At 60.7% G+C, this 26,523-nt stretch overlaps 1 protein-coding gene across 3 annotated transcripts in view; it reads left to right on the top strand.

The window, feature by feature from the left end:
• The first annotated feature begins 7,009 nt into the window (after nucleotides 1–7,009).
• CCDC136 (coiled-coil domain containing 136) overlaps nucleotides 7,010–26,523 on the top strand; it is a 30,982-nt gene continuing 11,468 nt past the window's right edge. For all 3 annotated transcript variants that reach the window (XM_039520590.1, XM_039520588.1, XM_039520589.1), the window contains exons 1-3: nucleotides 7,010–7,064; nucleotides 10,454–10,657; nucleotides 11,771–11,845. In XM_039520590.1, the coding sequence (XP_039376524.1) occupies nucleotides 7,028–7,064; nucleotides 10,454–10,657; nucleotides 11,771–11,845 (316 nt within the window). In that variant the 5' untranslated portion in view covers nucleotides 7,010–7,027. The remainder of the gene's footprint in view (nucleotides 7,065–10,453; nucleotides 10,658–11,770; nucleotides 11,846–26,523) is intronic.

Here is a 26,523-nt window from a genome sequence, read left to right as displayed (position 1 = left end):
CCCCACTGGCTAACCACAAGTCACACAAGCAATTTCCTTAGACACTCCAGTCTCCCAGTATCACCACCAGTGCACTCGTCCTGGGGATAAATGGTTATGAAAACCAACACCCCAATAAAAGAAAAAGGTTCCCTCGATCCCAAAGGACCAAGCCCCAGACCCAGGTCAATATACACATCAGATCTTACCCACAAATCACGCTGTTGCCAATCCTTTAGAATCTAAAATCTAAAGGTTTATTTACAAAGGGAAAAAGGTAGAGATGAGAGGTAGAATTGGTTAAATGCAATCAGTTACATACAGTAATGGCAAAGTTCTTAGTTCAGGCTTGCAGCAGTGATGGCATAAACTGCAGGTTCAAAATTGAGTCTCTGGAAAACATCCCCCACTGGGATGGGTCCTTCAGTCCTTTGTGCAGAGCTTCAGTTTGTAGCAAAGTCCCTCCAGAGGTCAGAAGCAGGATTGAAGACAAGATGGAGATGAGGCATTAGGCTTATATAGACTTTTCCAGGTGTAAGAATCCCTTTGTCTTCACTGTGGAATTTTACAGCAAAAATATGGAGTCTGGAGTCACATGAGCCAGTCCCTGCATACTTTGCTGAGTCACAAGGCGTGTCTGCCTTCTCTCCATGGGTCCATTGTGTCCTTAATGGTCCTTAATGGGCCATCAAATAGGCTAGGCAGAGCTAACACCAGCTTGTCTGGGAGGCTTCCCCCAGAAGCACAGCACAAACTTGAAATACTGACAGCATGGAGCCAACATTCATAACTTCAACTAAAAATGATACAGACATACAGACAGCATAATTATAACCAGCAACCCATAACCTGGTCTTAGACACCTTATAAGACCCCCTTTACTTAGGATTTGGTGCCACTACAGGACCTTGGTTGCAACCCATGTTCTATATGGTCCCCATTTATATCAATAACGTCACACCATCGCAATCCCCCCATGGCCTGGCAGCCCCTGCTCTCCCCTCTGGAGGGAGTTACCCCAGCATAGGGGTGGGCTGGGGGGTGGGCCCTGCAGCTGGACCGGGCCTGTCTCCCCCTGGGGCTAAATGCACAGGTGGAGTTTTATCGAGTGAACAGGCCCCGGCTTTACTGTTCTCCAGCAGGGCGGTGAGCAGCTTTGAGTCCCAGCCCAGGGCTGTAGCAGAGCCAGGCCACAGGAGTGCAGCGTGTGGGTATATTGCAACCCAAGCCGGCCTCGGCCCCCAGGCGAGCTGGGCGGCACCCTCACGGGGCACGAGGAGCTGGGATCTCTCCCGCTGGGTAAGTGCTCTCTAGACATGGGGGCTAGTGGAGAGAAGTGTGAGCAGAGCCAGGGACCTCAGCAGCTGCAGTATGTCCAGCACTGAGGGGGGACTTGGATCTCCTGAGCTGAGCAGCACTGGCGGGACTGAGAGGGAAAATCCGCATGCTGCAAGCAGCTCCATTGCACTCTTCCCACAGCCAGTACCTCAGGGTGGCACTAGGGGCGCTGTGTGGCAGGGAGGGGTGCAGAGCTCAGTAGGGGGCGCTCCCTAATGCAGACCCAATACCCCAGGGTGGCACTAGGGGGCGCTGTGCAGCAGGGAGTGGGGTGCAGAGCTCAGTATGGGAGCAGTCACCCCTCTGCCTCAGTGCTGACCCTAGTGCCCCATTGTGGTGCTAGGGGGTTCCTGAAGGAAGCAAGTGGGGGACTGTGACATTATGAGTGTAATGTCACATCTCATTGAAAGGTGACAGGGCCAGAAAGAGTTAATAACTCCCAGACTGACCTGACCCAGGGCCCAGCTCTAGAGCCTGGTTAGGAAAATATGTAAATGAGCAGAGCTTTAACATGCAGCCTGCAGTGTTGTTTGCTCAGGTCTTGGGGTGTAACAAACAAGTCTTGTCTATTCCTATGGCTTTGATTCAAAGATCAAAAAAGGAGCATTAACATTTAGGAAGACACTTGAGGGAACTAGTATTATTGTCTCTGTGTCTCTTTGAAGGTTGTGGTGACCTGCATCTGAACTGTTTAATGGATAAATTACCCTGTGCTAATTGCCAGGATGTTTGGGAGAAGGAGTTAAGCCTATTGTTTTCTCAGGCCGAAAGGCTGCTGGAAATGTATAAAAACCCTGGGACACGATCCTGCTTCATCTCAGATCTGCTTTGGGTTTGAAGAGGGGGAAACCTTAAGCCATAAGGATTGAGATCCCCAGTCACTGACTGGAGCCGCCCTGAATATGGACATTGGACTATAACCTGTGTATATATATATACAGGTTATAATATATATATATATACACTATATTATAGTTATATAACTATATTTCTGAAAGGACTTTTGGCAACTACAAGCTCATCTCTGCCATGTATCTGAACCTCAAGAATTGAATTCGTCTGTCTGTATATTGATCTTTTAACCAACTCTCTCTCTTTTCTTTGTTAATAAATTTTAGCTGAGTTAATAAGAATTGGCTGTGGTGTGTATTTTGGGTAAGATCTAAGTTATAATTGACCCTGGGTATGTGGCTGATCCTTTGGGATTGGAAGAACCTTTTCTTTTATATGATGAAGTAAGATTTTCAGGAATCATCATCATATCTGACAGGTGTGTCTGGACGGAGGCCTGAGGCTGGGCACTTGAAGGGAACTGCGGGGTTTGGACTTCTGAGTGACCAGTGAGGTGCTATTGAAGCTGTTTTGTGCTGGCTGGTAAATCTAAGTATTGGAATAACCACCAGCTGCTGGGGTTTGTCTGCCCCGGTCTGTTTGCAGTTCACCCTGATTGAGTGACCTCAGCTGGCTCCCACGGGCAGCACCGTCACAGGGACTCAGTAAGGGCCCCCCCAGCTGAGTTGGTGCTAACCCCTGTGCCCAGTGGGCGTGATGCTGCAGGGCGCTGTGGGGCTGGACAGGTCACCGTTCAAACCATCCATGATAAAAACAAGGTCCTGAGCCCAGGGAAAGATCCCCTGGCGATGTTTGCAAGGCGCAGGGTGTGAACCCTGATGCCCCGACCAGGGTCCCATTTAGTGACTCCTCTCTTGGGCTAATTGGCTCCTCCAGTTTCAACTGGTTTCTTCTCCACTTCCTGTCTTACACTGTCGTGTAGCATCGCTGGCCCTGTTTAACAGCTCCACCGGCCCGCCCCAGAGGTGGCCGCATGCCAGCAGGTTAGCGAGGTAGCAAGCGGTGAGTGAGGTGTTTGGGGGTCATTTGGCTTGTAGGGTGCACTCTCCTTAACGAACACCACAGACTTCCTTAATTACTGCACTGGGGACTAGAACCTGCCATGAACAGCAGCGTGAGGACAGAGACTGCCCCCCGCCGGCCAGAAGGGGATGCTCTGCTATGTGTCCTGCCAATGGCAATTCTCCTTGAGTTCTGTGGCAGAAGCGGCGGGTTTGGGGGTGCCCCGGAGTCGCAGGCTCGGGGCTCTGGCCCTGCTGGGAACGGAGCCAGGCAGGATTCTGGCGCCAGGTCTCCCCACACGGCCACTCTCCGCAGGGCAAGGAGCCGCCTCCGCTTCAGCGCATCCTGGGTCTGAGCTCGGAGCATTCAGCCCCCTGCTCACCCCATGAGCTTCCTGCAGTGAGTCCATGGGGCTGGGATGCCTGGGGCAGCCTCACCCGCCCCACAGGGCCCCTGCCCCCCACTCCGCAGCCAGCCCTGACTCCCAGCCAGCGTGGGACACAGGAGGTTTATATCCGTTGCCAGGACACTGAGTATCGGCCATTCTCTGTGCCCAGGCAGCCAGTTGGCATCACACCTGCCCTGTAGGGGTCTCTGCACCGATCACACACGCTTGTCCTACCACCTAGACACTTCAGTAACACATGGGGAAACTGAGGCACAGTCTTCAGCGAAAACATTAAGAACATTCTTGCTTTGTCCCAGGGGTTCTGAGGTCCCACCCTGCTCTCGCTGGGAGTGACTCGGCCGTGCAGCCTGGAAAACGATCAGGCTTTCAGAAGGACGCTAGTTTGGTACAATGTTTTAAGACTTGGCACACATCTTTGAGCCTGCCAGGACCCGAGCTGATGCCAACCTCACGCGGGCAGCTACAGCAAAGTGTGCTGAATTCCCTGCCCACGGGGTGTCACCCTGCATTGCCGAGGGGACCTGGAGCCTCACCCTCCAGTCCTGGCGGGGACGGAGAGCGGCAAGCGAGTTCCAGGCCCGTCAGCTTGGCTGTGGGCTCGCCCTCGCCCGGCTGGGCAGCCGGCAGTTCAAAAGGTTCTTTACCGCAGGCCCGGGCCCAGCTTTGGTAGCCACCTCTCCGGAGCAGCGCCCGGGCCGTGCGACGCGAAGGGATTCAAAGAGCAGGCCCAGCTGCAAGGCCCAGCAGGAGGCACCAGGTCCGGCTCTGGGCTCGGCAGATCAGCGCGGCTGGCAGAGCAGATGCTCAGTGGGGAGCGGCGTGGGGAGTTGGGGGAGGGAGCAGGGGCACTGGGGATCAGGAAGCAGGTGTGTGTGTGTGTGTGTGTGTGTGTGTGTGTCGGCTCCATTGCCCTCTGCAGGGCGGACAGTGTCCGACGCACACGGCTCTCTCCAGCTCACTGCACTCTGGGTGCTGCCTCACAGGCGTCAGGCTGGGTCCCTGCTGTGCCAGGGGCCTCGTGGGCGCTGCCCGCTGTGCGGCGGAAGCAGCGCAGAGCTGGGCCGGGGGTGATCTCCGGCGATGACGGGCTGAGTTGGTTTTTCCAGGCCGGCGCTGACCTTTCAGTGCTGGGGGCTGCTGAGCGGTTCGTGCCCGTTCCCCACACCGGGGTGTTTCTTAGGTCCATCAGCAAGTGCCATGTGATCGTTAGCAAATGTTTCAGCCCTCTTTGATTGTCGACATTGTAATCAACAGCAGCCCTGGGGGCAACCCTACAATAACAAACCACAGCACGGAGCCCAGCGCTCCTGGGGGCAACCCTACAATAACAAACCACAGCACGGAGCCCAGCGCTCCTGGGGGCAACCCTACAATAACAAACCACAGCACGGAGCCGGCGCTCCTGGGGGCAACCCTACAATAACAAACCACAGCACGGAGCCCAGCGCTCCTGGGGGCAACCCTACAATAACAAACCACAGCACGGAGCCCAGCGCTCCTGGGGGCAACCCTACAATAACAAACCACAGCATGGAGCCAGCGCTCCTGGGGCCAACCCTACAATAACAAACCACAGCACGGAGCTGGCGCTCCTGGGGGCAACCCTACAATAACAAACCACAGCACGGAGCCCAGCGCTCCTGGGGGAAACCCTACAATAACAAACCAGAGCCCAGCGCTCCCAAGAGCAACCCTACAATAACAAAGTAGTGCATATGCAATATGATCCTTGCCTAGTAACCTGTTTCTCTAGGGACACCCGCTCTCGGGGCTTCATACCCTCCACTGGGACCCGTTTCCCAGGGGAATCTGGCTTTGTCCTCCGTGGGCTGTGGACGAGAGCTGCTGCGCCGCGGAGAGTTTCCAGGGTCACGGCCCCCTGCCCTGGGGAATGGGTGGGAGCTTTCGCTGGCCCTGACGTGTTCCTGACGAGCTCAGTGCAGGACCCCAGGTGGGGTCTCACTAGGGCCTAGAAAGAGGGACTAATGCAGATGTGGGCAAACTATGGCCCCTGGGACCGTCCTGCCCAGCCCCCAAGCTCCCAGCTGGGGAGCCTAGTCCCCAGCCCCTCCCCCGCAGCCTCACCTCGCCCCCGCGTGGGGAGTGCAGCTGGCTCTGGCTGGGTGTCGCAGCTGCGAGCTCCTGCTGCTGGTAAGGGGAGCGGGAGTGGGGGGTTTGGGTAAGGGAGTGGGGAGTCCTGGGGGGCAGTCAGGGAGGAGGTGGCGGTTGGATGGGGCAGAGGTTCTGGGTGGGGCGGTCAGGAACAGGGAGCAGGGGGGGTTGGATAGGGGTGGGATCCCAGGGGAGTTAGGGGCAGGGGTCCTGAGAAGGAGTGGTCAGGGAATGAAGAGCAGAGGGTGGTTGGATAGGGGTGGAGTCCTGGGGGCCTGTCAGGGGCGGGGATGTGGATAGGGGTCAGGGCAGTCAGGAGCAGGGGTTGGATGGGGGCAGGGGTCCCGGGGCGGCAGTCAGGGGCAGGGGTTGGATGGGGGCAGGGGTCCCGGGGGCCTGTCAGGGGTGGGGGTTGGATGGGGGCAGGGGACCTGGGGCCTGTCAGGGGCGGGGGTGTGGATAGGGGTCAGAGCAGTCAGGGAGCAGGGGTGTTGGATAGGGGGCAGGGGTCCCGGGGGGGCTGTCAGGGCGCAGGGGGTTGGATGGGGGCAGTCAGGGGACAAGGAGCAGGGGGGGTTGGATGGGATGGGGGTTCTGAGGGGAGCAGTCGGGGCGGGAAGTGGGAGGGGGCGGATGGGGGGCGGGGGCCCGGCTGTTTGGGGGGGCAGAGCCTTCCCTGCCCGGTCCCCCCATACCGTTGCGCAACCCGGATGTGGCCCTCGGGGCAGAAAGTCCCCGGGCTAACGTGAGTGGCTCCCTACGGGGGCTTCCCCGCTCATTCCGCGATGACACCGGTGTGGCACTAGGGGGCGCTGTGCGGGGGGCAGTGCCCCAGAGCACGGTAAGGGGGCGGGGACCCCCCCGGACCCCCCCGGACATTACAGACCAAAGCCCCTGGCCCCGCCCCGGCAGCTGGACACAGGGGCTCCCCGCTCCCCGGCGGCCGAGTCCCACCCCAGAGGCGGTTGCATCTCCCCCGGGGTGAGCGATCCCGGGGCGGGGGCCCCGATCCTGCCCTGTCCGTGCCCGGGGCTCGCGTGCCCCCCCCCCGCCAGGCTCCGGGGCTGCCCGCGGGCGGGGCCCAGCCGGCGAAGAGTTAAAGGCCCCGGGGTCACCCCGCTGGAACGGAGCAGCCCGGCTCGGCTCGGCTCGTGGGGGGCTCAGCTGGGGGTCGCGGGGGGGGGGGGGCGCAGCGTCCTGTCCCCGGGTTCCTCCTGCAGCGGCTCCGCGGGGGGCCAGCTGGAGCCCCGCCCCCAAGCGGGGGGGGGAACCCTGCTCCGCCCCCGGCTCCCCCCGCCCCGGCTCCGCGTCCGCACAGCGGCTCGGGGAGCGGCCATGGCGCAGCAGCCGGGCCGGAGGCAGGAGCGGGCAGGTCCGTGGGGCTGCAGCCCCCCCCCCCATCTCTCCAACCCCCCCCTCGCCGGGCCCTTCAGCCCCCGCATCCCTCCACCCCCCCGCATCTCTCCCCCCCGCCCGGACCCTTCACCCCCCCCATCTCTCCATCCCTCCGCTGTTGGGCTGCCCCTCCCGCATCCCTCCACCCCCCCATCTCTCCCCTCGCCGGGCCCTTCCCCCCCATCTCTCCATCCCTCCGCTGTTGGGCCGGACCCCCGCATCCCTCCACCCCTCCCTCCTGGCCCTCCACCCTTCCCGCATCTCTCCATCCCTCTGCTGCTGGGCTGCCCCCATGGCTCCCTGGACGGGCCCTCCACCCCCCCCGCCCAGTGCCCCACCGTGCAGGGAGGGGATGGGAGTGAGTTGCCTGGCTGGGACCGGGGGCTGGGCTCCGGTGACGTGGGGGGTGCCTGGCCGGGCTGTGGGGCCCCAAGGGTGCCTGGCTGGGACCGGGGGCTCGGCTGCGGTGACCTGGGGGTGCCTGGCTGGGACCGGGGGCCTAGCACGACGCGACGCGCTGCTCCGCCTGGAGGGGGCTGCCCTGCCAGCATGGGGATGGGCACTTAGGGGCACCATGGCTTGGCAGTGTCGGGGGAGAGCTGTGCAGCTCCCCGGAGGCACATCTGTGCACATTGCCCTGCGAGGGGATAAGGGCCCACTGCTTGCGCTGGCCGAGGGAGCGCTCCTTTAGCTCTGGTGGGAGCAGCCCAGCTCTTTGCTGCACAGGGACTCGGGTTCTAGTCCTGACTCCCCAGGATGGAGGCCGGGTCCCCGCTGATTACAGCGGGGGGTGGTGTATGATGGGGCTCCTCTGCCTGGGCAGGCAGCCAGGCTCTGTGCCGGGTGACTCCCCTCCATCCCTGGGAGCTCAACGCACATTGGCTGCATTTCCCCCCCACCACCCCCGGGAATGGCACGTGACCCAGTTATGTAATTAACTTGTGGACACAGATGAGGAGCTGGGGGGGGGGGCGAATGTCCCAGCCCTGCAGCCTCCACCCTCCCCAGAGTGACCAGGGCTACCTGGAGGGAGAGGAGATGCTGGAATGGGTCTGTGTGTGGGGCATGGAAGGGCCCCTGCCCAGTTGGGGGGTCAGAGCCCTGGAAAAATAGACTGTATGGGAGGATCCTGCACTGGCCCCTGGAGTGGGGGGGGGGAACAGGCTGGCTCCCCAGTCTGCGAGCAGAGGTGATGGCACCATGGTGCTCTGTCCTGCCCTGGCAGCTGAGCACATGAAGGCACATTACAGACATTCAGCCTCAGAATCCCCTGCCCCTGCGAACTCAGGGAAAAGCATCGGTGACAGGATTGGAACCCAGGAGTCCTGGCCCCCAGCCCCCTGCTCTAACCACCAGACCCCACTCCCCTCCCAGAGCTGGGGGCAGAACCCCAGAGCACGTGTGTGTTTGGGGGGGGAGATTGGGGGTGCCAGGGAGCAGTCCCTGAGCTCACCCCCCATATGTGCTGTCACAGCCCAGCAGCGGATGGGTGTGGGGGGAGTTGCCCTTTGAGTGCAGTGTCCTGGCTAGGGTCAGCATAGGCTGGCGGCTCTCTGGGCTGCCCATTCCCCCTGGGGCAGGGGCTGTTCGGGGCTGGACCCGTGCTGATTTGCTGCCATCACTTCCCCCTTGCTGGGCAGCAGCTCTGCACCAAGGGTCAGCTTGGAAAAGAACGAGGGGATGGACTCTCCCAAGCTCTGCCCAAGATGCAAGCCCCTCCCACTTGGGCCTGAGCACGCCAGTGGGTTGCTCGGGTACCTGCCATCAGTAGGTTTCAGAGTCAGTGCCCCTGGGGTGGGCTGGTGGTGGTGCCCATCGCTCCGAGCTGTCTGCAGGCGCAGGCAGGTGGTGCTTGGTCACCCAGGCTGGGCCCTGCCTCGTCTCCCTCCTTCTGCGACTTTCACTGTCAGCTCCTCCCCCGTCCTCGGCTCCCTCTAATTCACTCTCCCTCCAGCCGCTCTCTCCCTTCCATGCTCCACAGGGCAGCAGCCTGCAGCCTGTGCAGCCCTTGGCTTTGTATTTCAAGGGGTGAAGGGCCTGGCCAAGAGGGGAATAGCGGGGGGGGGGGCTGCAGATCAGGACTGAGGTGCTTTGGTAGAGCTGGCAGGGGGAGCCCAGGGCTGGGGTAGCAGGGGGCTGCGGGTCAGGAGTGAGGGGCGCTGGCAGAGCTGGGGTGGGAGCCTGGGGCTGTGGGTCGGGAGTGAGGGGCGCTGGCAGAGCTGGGGTGGGAGCCTGGGGCTGTGGGTCGGGAGTGAGGGGCGCTGGCAGAGCTGGCAGGGGGACCCCAGGACTGGGGTAGCAGGGGGCTGTGGGTCGGGAGTGAGGGGCTCTGGCAGAGCTGGGGTGGGAGCCTGGGGCTGTGGGTTAGGAGTGAGGGGCGCTGGCAGAGCTGGGGTGGGAGCCTGGGGCTGTGGGTTAGGAGTGAGGGGCGCTGGCAGAGCTGGGGGGTGGTAGTGGGGAAACGCTGACTCTTTGGGCATCCCAACCCCCTGTCCTTCCCCCGAGTACACTCTGGGGGGGGGGTGCAAGCGGCCCCCAGGGGCCCAGCCGGTAGGTGGCAAAGGTGAAATTCCCAGAGGTTCTGGCAGCTGATGTCTCTGGGCTCCCCTCGGTTGTCATGGGAACGGGAGCGTAATTGACAGCGGGGGCCCAGTGCTAAAAATAGATGTGTTAAAAATAGCCAAGAGGCTGGTGGGGGGCGAGAGGCTGAATGACCCAGCCCAGAGACCTGCCCCCCACGGTGCCCCTGTTGGGCTGGGTCTGATTGACAGTGCGGGGGAAGCTGCCCGAACGCGTGGGGTGGGCACACCTGCTTCGTGCCCCCAGAGGGGTGTCCTGGCCCACACGTGTGGGGAGCTCGGTGTCCCCCAGTGGGCATCTCGAAGGGTGAGCTCTGTTGGGGGGCCAGGCTGCGTGTGTCTGCGAGAGCCTCGCTACCATTGCCTGGCTCTGCCCTGCCCGGCTCTGGGTGCAGTAACGGCAGGTAGGAGGGGTGCGGGATGGACCTGGGGGGCAGAGCTGGATGGGGCACTCAGGACTGGGGTCAGCTCTGGATGGATCTCAGGCGGGGACCACCCCCCGTTTTCATCCATGTGGCTGCCTCTGGGCCCGGTTCCGCCCGCTGCCATCAGGTGGTGCCAGTGGGTCACGTGCGGCGGGGCAGAATCCGCTTCTCCAGCCGGGCCAGGGTGGCCTTTGCCCCTCCTTGCTGCAACAGCTCCGAGGTTTGTCTCTGCCGAGGCTCAGCGGCCTGGCCCCAGGCTGGCATGGCAGGGGGTGGCTGCTCCCTGGTGCAGAGGGTGGCCTGGGGGACATGCAGTGAGTGCATTGCGAGGGGCTGCGGGCTCATGCAGCGTTCCTTGCCAGGTGATGTGGGTGCCCCGGACCCGGAGGAAGAAGAGGAGGAGGATGTGGGGACCGCGGGCGCCATGGACGAGGACGAGAAAGAGCTGGACCTGACGGACCAGGAGATGGAAGACCTGAGGGCCCAGCTGCTGCAGCTGCTGGAGGAGCTGGAGGAGACGCGGGAGCTGGCAGTGAAGCACGAGGACGACTCGCTGGAGCTACAGGGTAAGGGTGGCACGCGCTGGCTCGGAGCCACGCGGAATCGTGTGAGCAGGAGAGCACGGGAAGGTGACTTGTGTGCACAGGGCATCAGCTCTTGTGAACTCCTGGCACGGGCCGTGGCACGGTGCATGTTCACAGAATCATATAGACCTCAGGGGGTCTCTAGTCCAACCCCCTGCTCAGAGCAGAACCAATCCCCAACTAAATCATCCCAGCCAGGGCTTTGTCAAGCCTGACCTTAAAAACCTCTAAGGAAGGAGATTCCACCACCTCCCTAGGGAACCCCTTCCAGTGCTTCACCACCCTCCTAGTGAAATAGTGTTTCCTGATATCCAACCTAGACCTCCCCCACTGCAACTTGACCATTGCTCCTTGTTCTGTCACCAGCTACCACTGAGAACAGTCTAGATCCATCCTCTTTGGAACCCCCTTTCAGGTAGTTGAAAGCAGCTATCAAATCCCCCCTCATTCTTCTCTTCTGCAGACTAAACAATCCCAGTTCCCTCAGCCTCTCCTCATAAGTCATGTGCTCCAGCCCCCTAATCATTTTCATTGCCCTTCGCTGGACTCTCTCCAATATGTCCACATCCCTTCTATAATGGGGGGCCCCAGACTGGACGCAATACTCCAGGTGTGGCCTCACCAGGTCTCTGTCACGTTCTCTCAAGTCCCCATGCGTGGGGCGCCAGGGGGTCTTGTGATCTCTCGTGAGCACCGTGGGGCACGGAGGGCTTGTGCTTGCACAGGTTTCTATGCACGGCGACGGCTCCCTCGGTGCCATGTGCTTTCCCATTCCCTTGGGCGGGCTGGGGTTCACGCAGGACTCCCAGCCCCTCCAGCGAGGGGCCCAGAGCTCCAGCTGTCCTTGTCCTTCCCATGTCCCTTCTGCCCCTCTCCAGATGCTCGCAGGGCGGCGGGGGGCGATTCTCCCTCTCCCCCATGGAGTGCTCAGCTTGACTCACGTCCCCCGGGGACATCCCTCCCTGTGCACCGTGGTCCGTGGCCCAGCTGAGGCCCTGGGGGCCTGCAGCCCCGTCCCTCTGATCAGCATGGCAGGGCGGGTGCAGGAGCAGGGTCTCTGCGCGCTCCCTGCTGACCTCACCCTCTCTGCTGCAGGCTTGTTGGAGGACGAGCGACTGGCCAGCGCCCGGCAAGCCGAGATCTTCACCAAACAGATCCAGAGGCTTCAAGGTAACCCCCCCCACGCAGCAGTGAGTTCCACAGGTTAATTATTGCCCGTGCTGGGGATAAAACTGTTTCCTTTGCTTCCTGGTCACTTTACTGGCAGGCCGTGGTGCGCGTGTTCCCGCACTGGGGTATTGGCCGGGGGAATGGCCTTTCACGTGTCTTGCCTTCCCTAGTGTCCTGACTCTGCTGGAAAGCAGACGGTGCCGTGGCTGGCGATGGGCTCGTTCGACAGACAGATCAATGTTAATCCCAGCGTCTTGGCCACATTCCAACTCAGGCAGTTCCAGTCTCGCTCCTTCCGTCCCCTTGACACAAGATTCCCCTTCGCTCCCTGTCCTGAACGGCTGGGCAGCGTGGCCTGTGCCTGCGAGCAGCTGCCAGGCCCCGGCCCAGCAGTGGCCGCCCATCACTGCTTGGCCGGCTGATCCGTTGGCTTTGCGGTTCTCTTCCAGGATCGTTTAACCCGTGGGGCAGGGCTGCTTGCCGGGTCTCCATCGGGCGAGAAACGGGGCCTTTCCTCGCTCTGGGGCCACGCCCCGGGCTCCCAGGCACACGCAGCGCCCCCTAGGGGTGTCAGCAGAGACCCTCGGGGGGCTGTATGCCAGCTAGTGCAGGGCAAAGGGCAATACCCCATGCAGCCAGCTCTGCCCCCCCGCCCCCCGCAGCAGGCCTGGGGGGGCCCCGACGGCCAGTTAGCACTCGGGGCAGGTCTTGGGGCCGCTCTACTCTGTGCCGGTGGTTTCCATGGGTTAAAAGCTGTCCGAGTGCTCGGGCTCGCCCCGCTCGCCGTGTGGGAGCCACCTTGGTGCCAGGGTATTCGGGAGACAAGGGGGGGAGGGACCGTCTTAGCGGAGCCCTGCTGGGGTGGCCAAGCCTCCGAGCGCTCTCGAGGGCGGGGGAAGGGAACCGGAGCAGGCCAGCGACATACAAGGTGGGCCAGATGAGGCAGCCGGGGCTCGGGCCTGGGAGGCTCTGGCCCAGCTTGTATTTCGCTGGGACGCTCTGGTTCCCTTCCCCAGACCTCAGGAGGCGCTCGGGGAGCTCAGAGCTTGTCTGGGCCACGAAGGAAAGAAAAGAAATGACCCCCCCCCGGTGAGTCGGGGCTCCCGCCGTAAGTGTGACCGGGGGCCAGCGTTGACGGGCTGTTTCCGGTGGGCCCCTGGCCCTGTGCTCTCCCGTTAATGACCCGGGAGGAAACATTCACTCCTCTCTGGCAGTTTGCAGAGGGGGACGGGGAATACACAGGGCGAGCTGGGTTGCTGGGCACAAGTGCATTTCAATACAGCCGAAGTGGGGTCCCCTGCGTCCAGGGCCCCCCCTCATGGCCAGGGGTGGCTCTGCAGTGCCCTGTAACTCCACCGGTGCCTGCCCCACCCACGCCTCAGGCAAGCTCCCCCCGCAGAGTCCCAGGATGGCCCCCCTGGTGCGAGCCTCCCCTCGGGTGCTCCCACGCTTTCCCTGCCTGCGGCCTCACCAGGAGAACCCCAGAGCTCAGGCCTTCCGGCTGGAGCGTGCCCACGCCTGCCGTCTCCAATTCACCCTGCCCCAGGCCCTCTTGCCAGGGCCTTTGCGGCTTTGGCTGGAGCCAGATTCCTGGCCGTGGGGTCCAGCCCCCCTGGTGTCAGGGTCTTCTGCCCGTCTTCCTTCCTGCCCTGCGCTCCAGCCCTTCAGAGGAATCACCCGGTCCAGCCCGGGGTGCCGCAGTCGGTCCCCCACACCCAGCTCCGCCCGCCTCAAGGGGCAAGTCGCCCTGGGGCAGCGTGAGGCCCTGCTCGTGCAGTCCTTGGCTGCAGGGAGGATAAGTGACGTCTGTATTTGGCACTGGTGCGGCCGCGGCGGGAATCCTGTGTCCTGCTCTGGAGTCTACAATTCAAGAGGCTGTTGAGAAATTGGAGAGGGGCCAGAGAAGAAGCAGGAGATGGAGAAAGGATCGGAAGAGCGGTTCTCAGCTGGGGTTACTGTTTGCCAGGAGCTGGGAATGGGCGACAGGGGATGGATCCCTTGATAACTCCCTGTTCTGTTCATTCCCTCTGGGGCACCTGGCATTGGCCACTGTGCGATGACAGGATCCTGGGCTAGAACGACCTTTGGTCTGACCCAGTAGGGCCTGTCACGGGGTCCCAGGCGCTGCTCTGGAGCTGCTCCCCACGAAGCCAGGCAGGACTCTGGGGGAGTCTCCTCTCTGGGAGCAGCCTGGCTCCAGGACAGGAAGCTCCCACAGCTTCCACCTTCCTGGGTCTGGCCTTGGAGCATTCAGCCTCCCCTGCCCCTCCGTGTGCTTCCCCCAGCGAGTCCGCCCAGTGGGGTCCTGGGGCAGCCAGAGGGTCCTGCAGCCAGACGTGACTCTCAGCCAGCCGGGAAAACAGGAGGTTTATTAGACGACAGGAACATGGTCTAACAGAGTTTGTAGGTACAGAGAACAGGACCCCTCAGTCGGGTCCATCTTGGGGGGTAGGGAGCCCAGACCCCGTTTCTGGGCCTCGCTCCGTTTCCCCAGCCAGCTCGAAACTCGCCCCCTCCAGCCCCTCCTCTGGCCTTTGTCTCTTTCCCCGGCCAGGAGGCACCTGATCTCTTTGTTCTCCAACACCTTCAGTTGGCACCTTTGCAGGGGAGGGACCCAGGCCATCAGTTGCCAGGAGACAGGGTGTCGGCCATTCTCTGTGCAGACACCACCACACCTGCCTAGGGCTCTGCAGCAATCACACCCCCTTATCCCACTGCCTAGATACATAAGAAAGACAAAGGGGAAACTGAGGCACCAACACAGTATTCAGAGAAAACCTTAAGAACATTCCCAGTTCATCACAGGGCCATTCTTATGTTCTATACCCCTGGGGGCACGCAGAGGTGGGTACATCAGCTCATCTGGATATTGGCCTAGTTTTACAACAGACGACATACAAAGCACTAGCGAAGTCAGTACCAACTCCAGTTTCACCCAGACGAAATGAGAAGCTTGGGGTACACAAGACACGTCCGACTCCTGAAAGGCGTCCAGTCGCCTGGAAGGGTTGAGAGCCCCTGGATTGGAAAACCTGCCCTAGGGTGATAGAGGGGACAAGGTGGGCAAGATATTATCTTGTACTGGGCCAGCTTCTGTTGGCAAAAGAGACGCGCTTTCGCCCCACACAGAGCTCGGGTGACCGGACGTCCTGGGGTTATTGGGACCATCCTCATATTAGGGGCTTGTCTTATACACGCAACTAGACCCCCCAACAGAAAAGTGCTCCAGGTTTCCACGCTGGTGGCCCTACCCAGAGCTCTTCGGCTGGTCTGTGCTAGTGACGGACTCAAGGAGCCCCACACAGCGGAGCTGAAGGGGGACTTGATCTCAGTCGGTCAGTACCTACCGGGGGAACAAATATTTGCTACCAGGCTCTTCAGCCTCGCTGGAAGGTGAAGCTAGATAAATTCAGACTAGAAATAAGACGTGGGCGTTTCTAACCGTGACCACAGGTAACCATTGGGGCCGTTTACTAAGGCTCGTGGTGGGGTTTCCTTCACTGCCCATTTTTCAATCCAGACGGGATGTTTTTCTGAACGCTCTGCTCCAGGCATTACGTTAGGGCCGTTCTCTGGCCTTTGTTATGGGGGCGCTCAGACGAGGTGATCACAAGGGTCCCGTCTGGCCCTGGAATCTAGGAATCTAGGCTCAGGGTGATGCAAGGCGCTTGTCACGGAGTGTGGGGGAGTCAGGCCCTGCACCCCCGGCTTCCTGCCATTCACCAGGACCCCCAGCCAGCCAGTAAAGCAGCAGGTTTATTAGACGACAGGAACACAGTCCCAGACGGGTCTCGCAGGCACAGATAACAGGATCCAAGGTCCATCTTGGGGTCCCAGGAGCACCACAGCCCCCTTGGGGAATCAGAGCCCTGTCTGTCCTTCCCTCCATTCCCCAGCCAGCTCCTGAAAACTCCTCCTCCCCCAGCGTCTCCTCCCCCAGCCTTTGTTCAGCTTCCCGGGCAGAGGTGTCACCTGGCCTCTAACCCCTTCCTGGGTTCTCCCGTTACATGCTCAGGCATCTTCCCTCAAGGCCAGTCTCCCCTCCCCCAGTGCAGCTCGTCCTCCCAGGCCAACACCCCCCACTCAGCATTCACAGCCCCCAGTAAGAACAGTCCCAGTTGGTCACAGTGCTACAAAGACCCTTTACAGCTCCCTGCTTTGAGCACAGCCCCAGCCCTGCGACACATTCGGCCGAGATGGAGCCATGATGGCCCTGGGAGTGGGGCCTGGACAGAGATCTCGGTTCTGTACTCAGCTCTGCTACAGATTCCCTGTGTGACCTTGGGCAAATCACTTGAGCCACCCTGTGCCTCAGTTTCCCATCTGTAAAAGGTAGCACAGGGGCCCCTCTGTCTGTATAAGAATAACGTTTCCCCTTTCGGATCTTCCACTTCCTTTGATTTATTGTATTTTCAGCTTTATTCCTCCCTCCCCGGCTCATTTTTAAAAAGCATGGACCTTGTTTTGGTTTGGTTTTTCATCTCTGTCTGGGGAATGTTTCCCTTGAATTCAATCACAAAGCAGCTCTGCTCGCCCAGGGTCACACACTCAGCTGCTTGTGTTTTGGACTGTGGAACTCCCTGCCACAGGAAGTTGTTGAGGCCAAGAACTCATCCAGGCTTCAGCCAGGGATTGTCCACGGATAACAAGACTTTGCAGCGTTATTAATGACAACAGATATTTGCTGGGCACTGCCAGCGACAGGACAGGGCTCGAGGGATGTTCGTTGGCTCTCATCCAGTCCGGCTGTTCTATGTTACACACTAGGACAAACATGTGGGATGGAGAACCCCCCCCCGCCCCAGACTCCTAAAACAATTGGTGCTGTGGTATTTGGGGGACCTGCTTGATCACTCACTGGCGCCTTTTTATTCTGATCAGTTTGACCCGCACAGCCCCGCCGGGTCCCCTGCTCCTCTGGCTGCAGGGGAAATCGATTTGGGCTCCACTTCCCTGCCAGGGTGGGACGAGGTTACCGGGTCCCCTCTGCTGTTATTTCTAGCCCCGTCTCCATTACCTAGCGCTGCGTGCGCACGTGCACGATGGAGCTGTGAATAGCACTGGCGTTGGCTGGTGCGTACGTGTTCACACGCGCACGTGAGCACACGCTCACACCTGTCTGCTGCCCGGCAGGTGGGGACCTCGCTGTAGCTTTTCAGTCTCAGGAAGAGTCTGACTGTTGCGGGACTGGGCAGGGCGCTGGGCGTTCCCAGCCCGTCTGATTTAAAATCCTGCTGAGCCAGGCCTCCCCTGGCCTGGTGGGTCCCCGCAGCCCAGCCCTCGGCCAGTGCAGAATTATTCTCTCCGGTGTGTTTGCTGCTCGTCCCATGTGCGGTTGGGTCTTCGTAGCAACGGGGCTCCCTGCACCCCGAGGCAGCCTGGGCCAGCTCAGAAGTTCTCCGGAGGGCGCTTGCGCACCACGCCAGCGGCTGCGTTGTGCAGAGAGAGAGATTGATTTCCTGATCCTCTGTTTCCCTTTTCCTTCACTCCGAGTCGCTCCCGCCCCACTGCTCCCTCTGCCTCCCCCGAGGCATCGCTCAGCCCAGCCAGATGTGGTCCGAGCTGTTCTCGTGGGGCCGCCTGGTCTCCCAGCCCCCTGTCTGGCCTTGCTGGGCGCAGCGCTGGCTGGGGCGATCCCCTTTGTGGGACGGAAATAAAGGAAAAGCCACGTGAAAAGCGAGGGACAGCGTGTTCTTGGAAGGGACGTTTCAGGGGAACGCCAGCTCCCTTAGCAGGGCGGGTACGTGTCTGCCGCCCCCAAGGAGACCACACAGTTCTCGTGAGCATCAATGTCATGTTTGAAAGGCTCCTTCGGTTCAGTTTTAACGCCTTTCAGTACAGCCGAAAATAAGGGACAATCGCGCTAAGGAGCAAATCAAGAATGTAAGAGCGGCCATGGTGGGTCGGCCCAATGGTCCATCCAGCCCAGTCCTGTCTTCTGACAATGGCCAGTGCCAGGTGCCCCAGAGGGAGTGAACAGAACAGGGCAATGGCGAGTGATCCACGTCTCCACCCGTCGTCCAGTCCCAGCTTCTAGTGACCAGAGGCTTAGGGACACCCAGAGCATGGGGTTGCATCCCGGCCCATCCTGGCTAATAGCCATTGATGGACCCATCCTCCAGGAACTTGTCTGGTTCTTTTTGAACCCTGTTATACTGTTGGCCTTCACACCATCCCCTGGCAAGGAGTTCCACAGGTTGACTGTGCGTTGTGTGAAGAAATACTTCCTTAGGTGTGTGTTAAACTGCTGCCTACTAATTTCATTGGGGGACTCCTGGTTCGTGTGTTATAGGAAGGGGTAAATAACACTTCCCTACTCACTTTCTCCAGTCCTGATTGTATAGCCCTTGTGGCAAGGCACCTCCCCACACCGCAGCAGGCTCCACGCTCCCCCCTCGGTGGCGGGGGGCCAGGAGGAAGTCAGCCCCTCTCTGGACGGTGTTGACTCTCTCACTTGACAGAGGGAGGCGTATTTCCCAATATTTTCCAGGCAGGCCCCCGCAGTGCCCCTCTGCCAACTGAAGGAAAAAAGAAGCAGGTTCCACTACAAACCAAAGGGGAATAACTCCCTACTCTCCTTTGGAGGGGGCGGGGGCGGCGGCAGCAAAGGTCGCAGGCAGCCCTTAATTGGTCTCTGGGTCCCTAATTGACCTGAGGTGACCCCTTCTCAGCTTGAAGGGAAAAGGGCCTTTATCATTCTTGGGCTAATACTCCTGCCTTCCACCGCCTTCTTCCAGCCGTCCGGCCTGACTGCGTCATGGCCTTTGTCACATCCCCCGTCCATCCTCTCGTCCCCAAGCCAAACAGCCCCAGGCTTTTTAATCTCTCCTCACCTGGAAGTTGTTCCAGACCCCTAAGGATCTGTGTTGCCCTCTCTGTCCCCTGTCCAATTCGAATGGATCTTTTCTGCAACGGGGCCACCAGAGCTGCACGCGCTAGTCAAGGTGTGGGCGTGCCATGGATTTATACAGGGGATTACGGTATTTTCTATTTCCCTTTCCTAATGGTTCCTAACACTCTGTTCCTGTTCTGGCTGCTGCTGCACATTGCGTGGCTGTTTTCACAGAACTCTCCACAATGACTCCGAGATCTCTCGCAAGTGGTAACAGCCAGTTTAGAGCCTATTGTTCTGTATAGTCGGGGTTATGTTTTCCAGTGGGCATCGCTTTGCATTTGTCAGCAGTTCATTTTATCTGCCATCTTGTGGCCCACTCACCCAGTTCTGTGAGATCCCTTTGGAGTCAGCTTTGAACTAACTGGGGACAGTCCCATGAAATAAGGGGCGGGTGGTCACCCCACACTGCACGGAGAACAGTGCTCCAGGCGCTGCCTCCTCAGAGCAACTCAAACCTCCTTGGCCTGCAAAGCCTCTGCTGAAGTGCTGGTTTCCCACCAAAGCTAAGCACTGTACAGATCACACACAGCCTCTGTGCTCCCCCGGGTGGAATCAGAACTGCTCAGGTGTGTTTCATAGGCCCTATACTGCTAGCAACTGACAGGGATTCTTCTTTAGCTCCCCTCAGGAGGGGCTTTTGAAGCAGTTATCCCCACTGCTTCCAAGTGTGCCGAAGCCCTGCTTAGGTGTAGAATCGTTACAACCTTAACCAAAAAGCCTCTCTGCTCAGAACAGCCCCCTCCCCACACCGACACCTCACCTGGGCCCTGTGGGGCAGAGATTTGTAGATCATATGTAAGGCTAAGATTTTGTCATGGACATTTTTAGTAAAAGTCACGGACAGGTCACAGCGACCTGTCTGTGACTTTTACTAAAAATATCCATGACAAAATGGGGATCTGCGGGAGCCCACACCGCCTGCAGCAGCTGGGGGCTGTGGGGTCCCCTTGCCACCCGCAGCTTTGGGGGTCCCTCTGCTGGGGCTGCCCCCACCTCCCGTGTCAGCCAGGAGCTGCGGGGTACCCCTGCTGCCCACAGCTCCAGGGGCCTGCGATGGCGGGGAGCTTGGGGTTCCCCTGCGGCCGCGGTGGCCAGGAGCTCGGGGGCTCCCTGCCACCCACAGCAGGTTGGAGCTCCAGAGGCAGCGGGGGTACCCTGCAGCTCCCTGTCCTTATGGGCAGCGGGGGTCCTGCAGCTCCCTGTCCTTATGGGCGGCGGGGGCCCTGCAGCTCCCTGTCCTTGTGGGCGGCGGGGGCCCTGCAGCTCCCTGTCCTTGTGGGCAGCGGGGGCCCTGCAGCTCCCTGTCCTTGTGGGCGGCGGGGGCCCTGCAGCTCCCTGGCCTTGTGGGCGGCGGGGGCCCTGCAGCTCCCTGTTCTTGTGGGGAGCGGGGGCCCTGCAGCTCCCTGTCCTTGTGGGTGGCGGGGACCCTGCAGCTCCCTGTTCTTGTGGGCGGCGGGGGCCCTGCAGCTCCCTGTCCTTATGGGCGGTGGGGGACCCTGCAGCTCCCTGTCCTTATGGGCGGCGGGGTCCCTGCAGCTCCCTGTCCTTGTGGGGGGCGGGGGCCCTGCAGCTCCCTGTCCTTGTGGGCGGCGGGGCCCCTGCAGCTCCCTGTCCTTGTGGGCGGTGGGGACCCTGCAGCTCCCTGTCCTTGTGGGCGGCGGGGCCCTGCAGCTCCCTGTCCTTGTGGCGGCGGGGCCCTGCAGCTCCCTGTTCTTGTGGCGGCGGGGCCCTGCAGCTCCCTGTCCTTGTGGGCGGCGGGGGCCCTGCAGCTCCCTGTCCTTGTGGGCGGCGGGGGCCCTGCAGCTCCCTGTCCTTGTGGGCGGTGGGGACCCTGCAGCTCCCTGTCCGTGTGGGCGGCGGGGGCCCCTGCAGCTCCCTGTCCTTGTGGCGGCGGGGCCCTGCAGCTCCCTGTCCTTGTGGGCGGCGGGGGCCCTGCAGCTCCCTTTCCTTGTGGGCGGTGGGGACCCTGCAGCTCCTGTCCTTGTGGGCGGTGGGGACCCTGCAGCTCCCTGTCCTTGTGGGCGGCGGGGGACCCTGCAGCTCCCTGTCCTTGTGGGCGGCGGGGGCCCTGCAGCTCCCTGTCCTTGTGGGCGGCGGGGGCCCTGCAGCTCCCTGTCCTTGTGGGCGGCGGGGGCCCTGCAGCTCCCTGTCCTTGTGGGCGGCGGGGACCCTGCAGCTCCCTGTCCTTGTGGGCGGCGGGGACCCTGCAGCTCCCTGTCCTTGTGGGCGGCGGGGACCCTGCAGCTCCCTGTTCTTGTGGGCAGCGGGGGCCCTGCAGCTCCCGACCACCTCAGGCTGAAGTCACGGAGGTCGCTGGAAGTAATGGATTCCGTGACTTCCGCAACCCCCATGACTAAATCATAAGGGCATAGGGAGCGATGTGAGGATCTGGTCTGATCTCCTGGCCAGAGGACTCCCCTGAATTAATTCCCGTTTGAAAGAAGGAAGATCTTGCGGAAAAACATGCAATCTGGATATAGAAACGGTCGGTGATGGAGAATCCACCACGACCCTGGTGAATTGGTCCAAAGGTCAGTTACCCTCATTGTTAAAAATGACGCTTTCTTCCCAGCCTGAATTTGGCTAGCGTCAACTTCCGGCCGCTGCAGCTTCTTAGACCTTTGTCTGCTTGACAGAAGAGCCTCTGTTATCAGATTCTGCGCCCATGGGGGTACTCACGGACTGTCACCAGGTCACCCCTTCGCTTTGGATAGATGGAGCTCCTGGAGGCTGTCATTGTGAGGTTGCTTCAGCCTTCTGGTGGATCTTCGTTGGTCCCTCTCCAATTTCCCACCCTCCTTCCTGAACCGCGGGCTCCAGAACCAGACACAGAGTCCCAGCAGCGGCTGCACCAGTGCCAAAGACAGAGGTAATAGAACCTCCCTGCTACTCGAGAGGCTGCTGCTTACGGATCCAGGCATCGCATTAGCCCTTTTGGCCTCAGCTCGTGGGTGCTCGTGTTCAGCTGATTGTCTCCGTGACCCCCCCCACACACAGTCTTTTTCAGAGTCTCCGTTTCCCAGGATAGAATTGCCCTGTCCCAGAGCCCCAGGGTCAGGGCTTCGCCCCAGCTTTGGAACGGTCTCGGGGCCAGCCCCCCAGGGGGTCTCACTCCTCCTCCAGCGTCAGCCACGCAGCCTCATCGCCTCCTAGACAAGCTGTGGGGCTCCAGCCGTCGTTTCACACCGAGAGCTCCGCTCACCGAGTCCCATGGAGACGGCCTGCTGGGAGAGACTTGGCCACTCCCCAGGGATTGATGGGGGCATTGGCTGCCAGATATCAGTGTCTGAGCCATTGGGTTTGTCTTCTCGGATCCTTCGTTGATATGAGGTGGCCTCAGCCAGCCCTTTTTAACGGCCCATCCCAGCTCAGAGAGCTGGGCGACATGCACGCCTATGTCATCCAGCCTGCCCTGAGAGCAAACGGCCCCTTTCCCCACACTGGGTAACCATGCAGCATATATGGGAAACTGAGGCACACATAGGGGTTTTCCAGGGGTTAGTTGAGTGCTCTGGGCTGACAGCGCCGCCTAATGGCAACGCTCTGGGATGTGCCGTGTCATGGTGAGAGTCCACAGGCTCATTTGCCTAGTGGCTGTAGTTCAGGGGGTAGTGTCGCCTAGTGGTGGGGGAAAGTAGGAGAATCTGGGCCCACCCTACTCCACAGGGTTCCAATCCAGGGCCCTTCGAAACAGTGGATCCTGCCACAGGATTCAGGACCCAACACCTGAGTCGCTTCCTACCCTCATTCCAGTCTCTCCGGTGGCGTCTTGGCGTGGGATGTGGGGTCCCTCTCGAGTTCCCTCTGATTAATCTCTGGAGTCTCCGCTGGCCACAGCAGGTCGTCCCCTTTGGTTCCCACGGTCGACCGGCTTCCCGCGGCACAGCTAGGAGGCCTGACCCTGGTGGCTTGGAGCTTCCCGGCTGCTCTCCTCCTCTGTGAGCCTCGACTGAGCGGAGCTGCTCCCTTTTGAATGCTCCCTCCACAGGGCCATGGTCTCCTGGGCCCAGAGCCGCCCGTTAACCCTCGCCTCTCCTGTGGGGGGTCGGTACAACCTGTCACAAAGGGGCAGAAAAATACGACAGACAATTCCCATTTGGTCCCTGTAAATCTGGCCTGTACTGTTTGTTCCTCGGTGTGTGACTTTACATTCGGCCGTATTAAAACGCATATTGTTTGCTTGTGCCCAGCTTACCAAGCAATCCAGATCGCGCTGAATCAGTGACCTGTCCTCTTATTCATTTACTGCTCTCCCCAGCTGTGTGTCACCTGCAAATTGCCAGTGACGAGTTCATGTTTTCTTCCAGGACATTGATAACAAAGTGAAATGGCCCAGAACTGATCCCTGCGGGACCCCACTAGAAAGACACCCGCTCAGCGAGGAGTCCCCATTTACCGTTCTGTTTTCAGTCCTATCAGTGAGCCGGCTTTGAATCCATTCAACGTGTGCCCGGTTAATTGTATATCGCTCTTGTATCTTAATCAAAATGGCCTGAGGTGCTGTCACGGGGTCCCCGGGCGCTGCTCTGGAGCTGCTCCCCACGAAGCCAGGCGGGACTCTGGGGGAGCCTCCTCTCTGGGAGCAGACTGGCTCCAGGGCAAGAAGCTCACACGGCTTCCACCTTCCTGGGTCTGACCCCGAGTATTCAGCATCCTCTGCCCCTCCGTGCGCTTCCCACAGCGAGTCCGCCCAGGTGGGGTCCTGGGGCAGCCAGAGGGCCCTGCCCCCCAACTCCGCAGCCAGACGTGACTCTCAGCCAGCGTAAAACAGAAGGTTTATTCGTCAACAGGACCACAGTGTAGACCAGAGCTTGCTATTCCAGACATCAGTGACTTTCAGCCACGTCCATCTTGGGAATCCTGGGCCAGATGCCCTGGATTCCCCCTCTTCCAGTCCCCTCCCGCAGACTGCCAGCCTCCAGCCCAACTCCACACCCCCGTCATGCCCCTCCTCCTTCTCTTTGCCTCCCTTCCCCGGCCAAAGGTGTCACCTGGGGTCACCTCCTGGGTCTGCAAATAGCTGGGCAGTCTCACCTGCCCTGAGGGCCTCAGCAAAATCCCACCCCCAGTTCCCACCACCCAAGTATTGGTGCAGTCCCCAGGAAAACTAAGGCACCCACAGTATTAGTGTAGGACAGTCAGACTCACATGCAACATAGCAAGATGGATAAAACCCCACTTGGTCCCGGGTACCAAGTCCAAGGCCTTACCGAGGTCTAAGGCCATGACAACACGATTACCTTGTGTAACGCTGCCCGCAGTGACTCAGGAGTGTGAGTCCCAACCTCAGGGCAAAAAGCCAATGAGGAGTCCAGTGGCACCTTACAGACAAACAGATTTATTGGGGCATAAGCTTTCGTGGGTAGAAAACCCCAAGTGTTTATTTTGTACCCACGAAAGCTTATGCCCCAATAAATCTGTTAGTCTGTAAGGTGCCACCGGACGCCTCGTCGTTTCTGTGGCTACAGACTAACACGGCCACCCCCTGGTACTTGGCAACCTCAGAGCAAACTCTTAGGAACCGGGGCACAAACCCCAAACTGGCTGTGAGGTCTGTACTTTGATTTCACCAACCAGTTATCAGGTGTAAACTCCTCCGCCTTCCCATGGAGTCCCAGACAGTCCCTTCGGGTGCTCCGATCTGTCTCGCCACCCGGGGAGCCTGCCTTTCTGATAGACGGGCCCTTGCACCAAGAATCAGAGCAATATTCAGGTTACTGCCAGTCCCAAAGGACTAGTCAGTTACCCCAGATCAGTCGCACCTTAGATCTCACACCAAAGACAAGGCTTGTTGCCAGTCTTATAATAAACGACCTAAAGATGGGAATGGAAACCCGAGAGTTACGTAGCAGGTTACAGCAGGTAACCATAGATACACAAATGAGTTCCAGGCTTAAGTTTCACAAAGTACTAGAAGTTTCTTTACTACGCTAGCTCTGTACGTCCTTCAGGGTTAACCCAGGCTAAGCACTAGGGATCTCTTGCTTATGCCTACAAACACCTTGTCCCTCCCAGAGTCCAAGCATCATAGAGAGACATCCCAGGTCCTTTTGGCTTGGGGTTTTTATCCCCTTCCTGCCATGTGCTCTGAGCTGCAAACTCAGCTGATGGGAGGAGTCCACTTCCTGACTCCTCTCCACTGGGAGGAGAGCCGAACAACAAAAGACTTTTGTCCTCTTGTTGATGGTGTGTAGGGAAATTCCCATCCCACAACAGTCCGTCTGGTATCGATGGACCTTTCCTGCTGGGCAGGGCGCGACACCTTCTGCTGGAGCTCAGCTCAGCCCTTCCCACGAGTTAATGTCTCTCTCCTGGCTGGTGATTTACAGTCTCTGAGGCTCACAACGCAACTGCTCAAATATTGCCATACAATACGGGACACAGATGTTACAGGTGGGATTAATCTCGGCAGCAACTCACAACCCGCCATCAAGGTCAAACACTCAACACATTCTTACAATTCTAATACCGAGCGTGTCGCTGTTCAGCTGAGACAAGGGGACCCTGGCATGAGCTGGCACCTGGCCTGCCAGCATCCCGTCTTTATCAACCCAACTTCTCACCTGAACACACTTGGGCTCTGATGATCTCAGCGAGCCCCTGCCTCCCATCCTCGGGGCCTGCCAGTGTCAATGCCCTGCTGCCCTGGCTGGGGGGCCAGGACCCAAACCCTATAGGGTTCCAGGGATCACACCTGCCCCAGGTCACACCAGGAGCCAGCAGGTTGTGTGTGTCGTACAACTGGCCCCATGCAGCGTGGGGCACGGGGCACCGGCTGGGGTGAACTACAGTCAATGGTGGATTCTCTGCCGCGCTGGGGCCTGTAGCCCATGGGGGCCGTGCCGCGCTGGGGCCCGTAGCCCATGGGGGCCGTGCCGCGCTGGGGCCTGTAGCCCATGGGGGCTGTGCCGCGCTGGGGCCAGTAGCCCGTGGGGGCCGTGCCGCGCTGGGGCCTGTAGCCCGTGGGGGCCGTGCCGCGCTGGGGCCTGTAGCCCGTGGGGGCCATGCCGCGCTGGGGCCTATAGCCCGTGGGGGCCGTGCCGCGCTGGGGCCTGTAGCCCTTGGGGCCGTGCCGCGCTGGGGCCCGTAGCCCATGGGGCTGTGCGCGCTGGAGCCCGTGGCCCAGGAGCCGCCCATGGGGGCCGTGCCGTACTGGGGCCTGTAGCCCGTGGGGGCTGTGCCGTGCTGGGGCCTGTAGCCCATGGGGGCCGTGACGCACTGGGGCCTGTAGCCCGTGGGGGCCGTGCCGCGCTGGGGCCCGTAGCCCAGGGGAGCCGTGCGCGCTGGGGCCTGTAGCCCATGGGGCTATGCCGTGCTGGGGCCTGTAGCCCGTGGGGCCTGTAGCCCATGGGGGCCGTGCCGCTGGGGCCTGTAGCCCGTGGGGGCCGTGCGCGCTGGGCCTGTAGCCCGTGGGGCCGTGCCGCTGGGGCCTGTAGACCAGGGGAGCCGTGCCGCGCCGGGGCCCGTAGCCCAGGGGAGCCGTGCCGGGCTGGGGCCTGTAGCCCGTGGGGGCCGTGCCGCGCTGGGGCCGGTAGCCCGTGGGGGCGGTGCCGCGCTGGGGCCGGTAGCCCAGGGGAGCCGTGCCGCGCTGGGGCCTGTAGCCCGTGGGGGCTGTGCCGCGCTGGGGCCTGTAGCCCAGGGGAGCCGTGCCGTGCTGGGGCCTGTAGCCCGTGGGGGCCGTGCCGCGCTGGGGCCTGTAGCCCGTGGGGGCCGTGCGCCGGGGCCTGTAGCCCGTGGGGCCGTGCGCGCTGGGGCCGTAGCCCGTGGGGCCGTGCGCGCTGGG

This window comes from Mauremys reevesii, linkage group 1 (assembly GCF_016161935.1).
Source record: "Mauremys reevesii isolate NIE-2019 linkage group 1, ASM1616193v1, whole genome shotgun sequence".
NCBI classification, from domain to species: Eukaryota; Metazoa; Chordata; order Testudines; family Geoemydidae; genus Mauremys; species Mauremys reevesii.
The sequence above is the reverse complement of the archived record's forward strand: the minus strand, read 5'-3'. Positions and strand labels throughout refer to the sequence as shown.